The 9,452-nt window shown below is 54.5% G+C and overlaps 1 protein-coding gene across 2 annotated transcripts; it reads right to left on the bottom strand.

Annotated features, from left to right (window-relative positions):
* Window positions 1–271: 271 nt before the first annotated feature.
* Window positions 272–7,631, bottom strand: MRPL45 (mitochondrial ribosomal protein L45). Of its 2 annotated transcripts, none has more exons than XM_073325860.1 (8): window positions 7,551–7,631; window positions 5,941–6,142; window positions 5,048–5,165; window positions 3,959–4,057; window positions 3,200–3,248; window positions 2,199–2,348; window positions 1,943–2,116; window positions 272–998 (listed from the first exon to the last, which is right to left on the bottom strand). In XM_073325860.1, the coding sequence occupies exons 1-8, from the start codon at window positions 7,626–7,628 to the stop codon at window positions 900–902; spliced, it is 969 nt and encodes a 322-aa protein (XP_073181961.1). In that variant the 5' UTR covers window positions 7,629–7,631; the 3' UTR covers window positions 272–899. The 2 variants fall into 2 exon arrangements, with proteins under 2 accessions (XP_073181961.1, XP_073181962.1); XM_073325861.1 differs by having other exon boundaries at window positions 5,941–6,135.
* Between the last annotated feature and the right edge of the window lie 1,821 nt (window positions 7,632–9,452).

The following is a 9,452-nucleotide window of genomic DNA, read 5'->3' as shown; positions in this document are numbered from 1 at the left end:
GGAGCCCATAGCCGGTTGGGAGCCTTTTACTTCTCTCACAGGGAGACAAGAGTGAGGCAAAGGTAACAGATGACTCAAGCTGTCCTACTGGGAAAGCAGGGCTGCAAAAACTTGTGAGAGTGCAAAAATGTCCCGCCAACCCGCCCCCTGTAACCACTGTCAGCAATATACCATCATCCATCTTCATGATCAGCAATCAGATACAGACCTTCCAGAAGCATCGACGGCAAAACCTGCTGCCTCTTGGGCTGCAAATGGCAATTTACACACCTTTCTGGGTCAACAAGCCCATGGTGTTTTATTACATTACAGGCGCAGTATTACAACCCCATTTGGGAGCTCCCCATTTCTGGGTGCAAGATGGGTGGACGGCAATTTACAGCCTGGTTTCCAACCTTCGAGTGGGAGAGTTTGACGCTCGTCTCCCACAGACTGTTATTGTGACTATAGGGACACAAGCAAGGGAGGAGAACAGGGGGTTCAGAATCACAGAATCGAGGCGTGGGCACCACCCACCGAGGCAAACTAGGGGAAGGAAAAAAGAAAAGAACGGTACTCCACACCCATAGACACTCCTCTGGCCAATGAAGCAGGGACATCAGTCCCTGCATGGAGGGTTGCTTAATGAGCAATTCTGAAGATGGGGGATTACTGGTCTCCAGAGCAAAACTGATACAGTTTGAGAGGCAGCACACTTGACGGCGTGTGGTACGGGGAAGAGCCGACCCGCGCCAGGCAGCATTCTGCTCGTTGTAAGTTTCTCCGCACAGACTTCTCTGATGGCGTCTCTGCTCAGTTGGAATAGAGGCCCGCAGTCATGCTGATCACACAACCAAAGAGCGGTCACGTCTCTGGTCTATTGCTTTCTCACCCGCCGTCGCTGCCCCATCCATCTGCCGTTATTTGTACCACTGCGTCCGTTTGGACTTTGGCATTTCATACTGGATCTCATCAAATTCTTGCGAGGGGTCCAGGATGGGGCCAGGGACCATCACCGTCTGAGAGATCAAAACACCGAATTAGCTTGCCATCGGACTGACTGCAAAGAAGCTCTGTACTGAAAGCCCCATAGCTAACAGAAGAACACCTTCCCAGGCTACAAAGCCAACCACTCTGAGTTATGGCACTGCAAAGCCAACCACAGAGTTATGGCACTGCATAGCCCTCCAGAAGAAAGATGGCCAGATGGTGCATGGGTGGTGGGAGCATCCATGCCCTTTCTCTCGTCTCAGCAGCCTTCCTTAGCTGGAGCCTGTTTGCTGTAACAGGTGTTTGGCAAAGCAGTAATAGCCCATGCATGTCTCTGCCTGGCCACATGCAGCAGCAGCAAGCCCAGGGGGTGTAAATGGCCAAATGGGGTTGATCTCCTCCTCCAATCAGCTCTCAGGCCAACAATAATCAGTGTCTATAGCATATTCCAGCTGAAGACCTCAAATGCTTTACAAACCTTAGCTGATTAAGCCTTCCAACATCCCAAGATTTGGTCAGCATTATCCCCATTTTACAGATCGGGAAGTTAAGTCAATCACTGGAGGACACATAGCATGTCTGTGGCAGAACCAGGACTAGAAACCCAGATCTCCTGTGCTTTAGCCAGAAGACCATTCCTCTCCCTGTGCCTCCCACACCATTCAAACCCCAAAGCTCCTAGTCCCCATTCCAACCATCTGCACCAGGCTGTGGCTCAACTATATTTAGCCCCAAGTATTATTCTTTGCCCGAATTGTTGTAGCATTGTTGTAAAATCCGAATCACACAGAGCGGCAAGAGGGGCTGGTGCGTGCACCAGAGAGCCTCCAGCAGAAGCAAGAAACGCTACCAGCGGTGAAGCTACCAAGGTCCTGAAAGAGCAACTTTTGAGTGCAGGACTTGAGGGGTGGTTTTGCAGACTTACCACGTGGTCTACAAAGCAGGAGTGGGTGCCCGCTCTCAGATGTATTACCTTGATAATGGGGTCCTTTGGCGGAGCCCAGGCTGGCACGATCTTGCCGTGTACCCTCCAAGAGCCATAAGGGTTGACCAGGTGCCTCTCAAATACGACATACTCCAAGACGTCTTTCGGCACCTGCTCCCCACCGTACATCAGCCGCCCAAACCGGTCATAGATAGCCAAGGTCTGTAGGAAGAACCATGAAACCTGTCATGCTGACATCAAACGAGGGCTGGCTGTGCGACAACATGCAGATAAGAGACCGTACCTGCCGGGTGTGCATGCGGACTGTCACCTGTCCATACAGGTTGCCCTTGTTCACCATATCTGGGCACCGAATCTGAACCACCCTGGGAGGCTCCAGCGACTCCACAAAGTTCCAGCGGATGGTATTGTATCTGTTCCCACGCACCATTTCCTAGGGAGAAAATGACGTCACTTAGCAACACGAAGACGAATTGGTCGACGGGCTCCTGCACTCAGAGGAGAGAGACGCTCCAAATCCATGAATGGATAAGTGCGCCGTCTGTGCTCACGTGGCGCGATGGTGGGAGACGCAGAACATGAGGGGTTAACCCCAGGCCCCCCCGGTCGCAGTGCTGAGCACTGTTACAAAAACTCAGTGTCTCTAGGGCACCCTAAAGGGTGCTTAGCTTTCCATGGGATATGGATGAGCCCCTTCCAGTATCACCCTTACCCCAATACAAAGGAACTCAAAGACAGGGTTTAATTTACACTTTTCCTTAGCACTGTTTTAGCAGCATCTTAGGGAAATGAAAACAAGGTTGCTCTCAACTGAACTAGGCCTCCCCATACATTTCCAAGGCAACAGAAATTAACGTGGCTTTGTTTATTTCCTTTGTTCAAACAGGGACCCTTGGTTAGTTGCTGTGGCAGAGCCAAAGGGGCAGTTACAGCTCTCCGAAATCAGCGGGGGAGTCTGGTATTTTCTCCAATGCGGGGAGCAAGCCCATTGTGGAGATCCTACAAAAATGATGTTCATTGTTCTCTAAAAGGTAGATCAAATTCTGGTCCCGTAGTAAACAGCAGCATCCCTTCAGCTCCAGTCAGATCCCAAACTCATGTGTTTACAAGACACGTCCATTCTGCCCCCGAGATAAACACGGACTGTATGCGACGAAGTGCCTGGTCCTTAACTCCCAGCTTGACTTGTATTCTGCCTCATTTCTCAGAGTACAAAGAAAGGAGACAGCTGATGGTTCAGCCCGTTCGTGGTTTCTAAAGGACATGCTGACTCCAGATATTTACCGGGTAGCAGCGTTCAGTCACCAGGGAGTGAAGTTTCTGCTTGTTGAAACTGTAAAGTGAAATACACCACATTACTCCGATGCACGTGCTGAAAAGACACACCCAAGAAGCCCTGCTTCCCATACATGTTGTATATAATCCACTGGCAAAATGCAAAGGGCTGAGCTGTGAACTGGGATTTCAGATGAAGGACAGAGCACAAATGGAACCAGGCCCCAAAGGCAATGACATTTAACAGCAGGTCTCCCTTGGGAAGCCAAATATGTCTCAGCTGTTTTATTGGCGGTTAAAACTAAGCAAGATGCAATTTTGAAGTGTGTTTTGTCTTATCACTGGAAAATGGTGCAAATCAGCATGACATTGTAACACTTAGGATCAAAACAATCCCTCCGGGGCCTGATTTCCATAGCTGATTTCCATAGGTGCTGAGCGTTCACGTTTCCACCGATTTCAGTGAGAGTGGCAGATGCTCAACAAATCTGGATATCAGGCTCCAGATATGTTTGCCACCTCTTGTTTCTTGCTGTCCTTGTCAGCTGGAATTAAAGGAGTATTGGCCTGTGGCATCTCAACCACCTCCTATTCATGGAGGCAGCAGCAGGAAATACATAGCACCTGAGAAACAAAGACGATCTACTAAAAAGAGAGGAGGAAAGAATATGGCACATAAGTAGGGCAAAAGGAAAGCCCTGAAAAACCACAACACCCAGAAAGAACAATTCTTACTTTTCAGAGTAACAGAATTTTGCGAATTCTTACTTTGTCAGGCAATTGTGAGCTTCAATGAATATCTCCTGGGCCTTCTCCGGGAATGTTCTAGTGCTGAAGTCAGGATCATAATCTTTTACCTTCCGGATTCTGCAAAGACAAGGATAAGAAATGTTTTATGATGGGAGCTGGTCTGATGCCCTCAGCGTCCAATGGCTTACAGCTAATATAGTGCCCTCGAGCAAAGAGCAATTCAGAACCCTCATATCCTCCAGAAGATCAAGACAGTTTCACTTGCTTTAATCCCATTTTCCATTGCGGAGTCACTGATTAGGGACTCCCTGATGACACAGAGTCTCCTTGCGCCCAAGATAAGCTATTACATGGGTGTAGTGTGTGGTCTAGAATAACCAACCACCATACAGCACTTAACATTGCAACAAAAGTCAGGCAATTCACCCCGCAACTAGTGCCCCGCGCTCACTCCCAATGGCAGAGACTCATGTTGAAGTTTCCGATCGGTGGCTTTGCAAGTGAGCAGAGGCCGTGAACATGGAAGGGAAGTAGAGAGGAAGGATAGCCTTGTGATTAAGCTACTGGAGTGGGACTCAAGAGTTTGAGGTTCAATTTTCAGCTCTGCCCCTGACCCCCTTGTGTAACCTTGAGCAAGTCATCTAATCCCTGTACCTTGGTTCCCCAAAAGGGGGATGATGCTGCTACTTCTCTCCTCCCACCCTTTGTCTTGTCTATTTAGACTGTAAATTCTCTAGGGCAGGGTCGGTCTCTTACTCTGTCTACACAATGTCTAGCAAAGTACAGCACCAATCTTAGCTGGGAATTAGGGACACGAGTGTAACACAAACAACAACAAATGAGAGTCTAGCCATCGTCTATCAAGAGGTAGCACATCACGGACACGGTCCCCTGGGGACAAAACACCGATGAGTAAATCACAGCCCCCCCCCCCGCCCCAAGATTATTTGACGATATCACAGAGTTAGCAGCACTGACACAGGACAGTACAGCAATAAGGCAAGAGCCGGGTGGAAAAACTGAGCATCCTACAGTTGCAAGCAAGGCTTTGCAGTGGAATTGCTGCTACACCGAAGCAGCTCCTGAACAGAAGCCTGGGATACATACGCTAATTGTGAAGCAGCACTCTGCTTCAGCTGCTCCACCTTTTGCTTCAGCCCCTCCTTTGACAGAGAAGACAAGCGGGCATCACCCTCAGGAGGCACATAGGGGTCAAAAATTCCAGCTGTGTCAGAGAGAGAGAGAGAACAGGAAGAGATCAATACCATGGCAACAGGTTAAGTTCTTCAAGAAACATGAAAGTCTCAAGAGAACAAACAGGTGAAATACTAGACAGCCAGGGAGAAGTAGGAAACTGGATTGCCTGTTTACTCCCTAAATATGTTTTTATCCCAAAACCTAAAGGAAGGGACAGAAGTACAGTGGGGATTAAAAATCTCAGAGGTTCAACAATGGTCGCCAATCACTGCTAGGGCACTGGCCCCAAAACAGCACAGGTTTGGACCTAAAGTTATTACCATCTTTTGGCTCTTGGGTGGCCCCTGTGAGAGGTGTTTGGTGAGTCTCAATCCAGGTTCCACAACACAAGAAACACCACCACAATCAGCAATAACTGGCCCACTTCATGGCAGACTGGGGTTGAATGGATCAGAGAGACCGGACGCCCCTCTCAACCCTAGAGGCGGTCCCTGCAGATCACAGAAAGGCACGTTCCTGTGGGGGAAACGAAAGCTTGCCATGCACCATCCATCCCATCTCTGATCCATTAGTCTGGCACCATTCAGCAGCACTAAATAGAAGTTAAGTGTGAGGGTTATTCTCTTCATGAAGAGGCAGTGAATGTAATCAGAGGCAACAGCCCCATTTTGAACCAATTGACAAAGGTCCCAGATTTCTTAGGTTACTGGTCCCACACTTCCGCTTAGGATTAGTTCTCCCTCTATCCCACATCCAACTCGCACCCCTAGAAGACACCAACACCATTTTGATCCTGTTCCTACCTGTGCAGGCAAGATGGATGGGGCGTTCTGGGGGCTCATAAGGGATCACAATGCCTGCAGCCCTGGCTTTCAGCTTCTGCTCCTCCTGAGTCATATGCTTGGCATTGACAGAAGGAGGGACAAAGTGCCGTCTCTTTGTTCTCACTGGGACCAGAAGCGAGGTCTGAGTCAGTCTAGTAGGACTGAGTAAGGGTTCTAGACCCTGAGGAAAAGATGCAGATAGTCAAGCACTCAGCCTTCCTAGCCGCCTCCTCACCCCCCGGCTCACTCGGCATCCCCCCACCAAACAGCAGAGCCTCCCCTGCAGCTCAATTTGCATGCCCCCCCATGCTCACTCTGTATCCTCCCTAAAACTCACAGCCTTCCCGCAACTCACTCTATATCCCCCAAACCTCACAGCCTTCCCCAGCTCACTATACACCCCACAAGTTCTACAGCCCCCAGCCTCAATCTGCATCCCCCAAAAACGCCACAGCCCTCCCCGGCTCACTCTCCGTCACCCCCCAAGCCCCGCAGCCTCCCCCCCCCCCCGGTTCACTCTCCGTCCCCACCCCCCAAACACTGCAGCCTCCCCCCCCCCCCGGCTCACTCTCCATCCCCACCCCCCCAAACCCCGCAGCCTCCCCCCCCCCCCCGGCTCACTCTCCATCACCCCCCCAAGCCCTGCAGCTCTCCCCCCCCCCCCGGCTCACTCTCCGTCCCCCACCCCCCAAACCCCGCAGCCTCCCCCCCCCCGGCTCACTCTCCGTCCCAACCCCCAAGCCCCGCAGCCTCCCCTCCCCGGCTCACTCCGCGTCACCCCTAAACCCCGCAGCCTCCCTCCCCCCCCCCCCGGCTCACTCTCCATCACCCCCCAAACCCCGCAGCCTCCCCCCCCCGGCTCACTCTCCATCACCCCCCAAGCCCTGCAGCCTCTCCCCCCCCCGGCTCACTCTCCGTCCCCACCCCCCAAACCCCGCAGCCTCCCCCCCCCGGCTCACTCTCCGTCCCCACCCCCCAAGCCCCGCAGCCTCCCCTCCCCGGCTCACTCCGCGTCACCCCCTAAACCCCGCAGCCTCCCCCCGCGGCTCACTCTCCGTCAACCCCCTAAACCCCCGCAGCCTCCCCCCCCCCCGGCTCACTCTCCGTCCCCACCCCCCAAGCCCCGCAGCCTCCCCCTCCCCGGCTCACTCTCCGTCCCCACCCCCCAAGCCCCGCAGCCTCCCCCCCCGGCTCACTCTCCATCACCCCCCAAGCCCTGCAGCCTCCCCTCCCCGGCTCACTCCGCGTCACCCCCCTAAACCCCGCAGCCTCCCCCCCCCCGGCTCACTCCGCGTCACCCCCAAGCCCCGCAGCCTCCCCCCCCCGGCTCACTCCGCGTCACCCCCTAAACCCCGCAGCCTCCCCCCCCCGGCTCACTCTCCGTCCCCACCCCCCAAACCCCGCAGCCTCCCCCCCCCGGCTCACTCTCCGTCCCCACCCCCCAAGCCCCGCAGCCTCCCCCCCCCGGCTCACTCCGCGTCACCCCCTAAACCCCGCCAGCCTCCCCCCCCCGGCTCACTCCGCGTCACCCCCCAAGCCCCGCAGCCTCCCCCTCGCGCTCTCTGCGTCCCGCGCCCAGCCGGCTCCACCTGCAGGCACCGCCCGAGCGGCAGGAGCCGGGACAAGCCCCGCTGCATGGGGGCCGCCATCTTGGATCCGCATTGCATGACGGGATGGACGGCGCCAGGGCCGGGGGGCGGAGCCAGTGCTGAGTTCGGGCCGGAGTGGAAAATTCCACGGGCTGCTTCCTGGTTTCCCCTCCCCCCGCTCAGTGTGCGCGTGGGGGGGCAGGGGGGAGAGGAAGAGATAGGGAGCCCCCCACTCGCAGTGTGCACGGGGGGGGGGAGATACGGAACCCCTCCAAGCTCAGTGTGCACGGGGAGAAGGAGAGGCTATAGGGATCCCCCCAAGCTCAGTGTGCATGGGGGGAAGGAGAGAGGGATCCCCCCAAGCTCAGTGTGCATGGGGGGGAGAGAAGAGATAGAGGGAGCCCCCCATGCGCAGTGTGCACGGGGGGGGGAGATGGATAGGGACCCCCCCAAGCTCAGTGTGCACTGGGGGGGAAGGAGAGGCTATAGGAGCCCCCCAAGCTCAGTGTGCGCGGGGGGAAGAGAAGAGATAGGAGAAGCCCCCCCACGTGCAGTGTGCACGGGGGGGGGGGGAGATAGGGAACCCCCCCCAAGCTCAGTGTGCACAGGGGGGAGAGAAGAGATTGGGAGCCCCCCACTCGCAGTGTGCACGGGGGGGGGAGATAGGGAGCCCCCCAAGCTCAGAGTGCATGGGGGGAAGGAGAGAGGGACCCCCCACAAGCTCAGTGTGCACGCGGGGGAAGGAGAGGCTATAGGGAGCCCCCCAAGCTCAGTGTGCATGGGGGGGGGAGAGAAGAGATAGGGAGCCCCCCATGCGCAGGTGTGCATGGGGGGGAAGGAGAGAGGGACCCCCCCAAGCTCAGTGTGCACTGGGGGGGGAAGGAGAGGCTATAGGGAGCCCCCCAAGCTCAGTGTGCACTGGGGGGGAAGGAGAGGCAATAGGGAGCCCCCCCTCCTCTCAGTGTGCACGGGGGGAAGGAGGGAGGGACCCCCCCCAAGCTCACTGTGCATGGTGTAGGGTGACTTTGTGTTCACTCTTTTGTTTACTGCTAAAAAGCAGAGGGGGATGGGGAACCCTCCGCCCCCCCCCCCCCGCTCAACATGCACTGCCCCCCCCCCAACTCAGGGCACCAAAGCTAGCTCAGAAAGTGCTGAATGGATCCACATGCCAGCCCAGGCCCCGGTAATAAGCCGACGTGTACCAATACGGGAAAGACCCTATACTTTTTATTTGCATCATAAGGCCTCCTTTTAATCATAGTCGAATACCCCCTCGCTGGCCCTGCCTAAGAAACTAAAAATGGAAGCTCCTGGGGCAACAGACATGCTGCCTTCCCTAAGCACCCACATTGTGTAGGGTGGGCTCAAAGTTTTCTTTCCAGACCTAAGAACGTTTACTTTGCAAACTGGTCCAGCGAATAGATCGCATTTTGACTCTGCATGAGCAGAAATGCATAATTTGTTAAGTCCCTGCAACCCGTTGTTTTTTCCCCTTAGAATAAGTTTTCCTGTATAACTAGACCGTAGCGCTATCAGAGAGCCAGCCTCTTCCTCTCCTGGAGGGGTGAAATCAGGCGCTTTGGTTTTTAATCAACAGGCCTGTTCCAACAAGTGCGATACTTTTGTAGCCAGTAGCTTAGGGACAACGCCTCAAAAGTCTATTGGCTTCCCTCCAAAGGTAAGGAGAAACTTCTGTCTGGCACAGTAGTCGGTGGGGGGTGAAGGTAGGTTGTTAAAACGAAAAGCAAGGTGCATGCTTTGTTTTGTATTCTTTTTATCTTCCACCTGTCATTAGGTGACAAATCATTAACAACAAAAGGCATATGGACCGCCTGTTCCGCTAATAAGAACGCCTGTGTGCTTGTGCATTAGGAATATCGGTAGCTGGGCCTCTGGCCATTG

This window comes from Lepidochelys kempii, chromosome 27 (genome assembly GCF_965140285.1).
Source record: "Lepidochelys kempii isolate rLepKem1 chromosome 27, rLepKem1.hap1, whole genome shotgun sequence".
NCBI classification, from domain to species: Eukaryota; Metazoa; Chordata; order Testudines; family Cheloniidae; genus Lepidochelys; species Lepidochelys kempii.
Note: the sequence above shows the minus strand (reverse complement) of the source record. Positions and strands in the feature narration are given on the sequence as shown.

Bases quoted from the DNA above. Each gene is read 5' to 3' on its own strand.
- MRPL45 (XM_073325860.1), bottom strand. From the start codon at position 7,628: ATGCAATGCGGATCCAAGATGGCGGCCCCCATGCAGCGGGGCTTGTCC. The intron at 5,166-5,940 runs GTAGGAACAGGA...TCTCTGACACAG, and splicing joins CATCCATCTTGCCTGCACAG to CTGGAATTTTTGACCCCTAT. The intron at 2,117-2,198 runs GTACGGTCTCTT...TTCTTCCTACAG, and splicing joins TCCGCATGCACACCCGGCAG to ACCTTGGCTATCTATGACCG.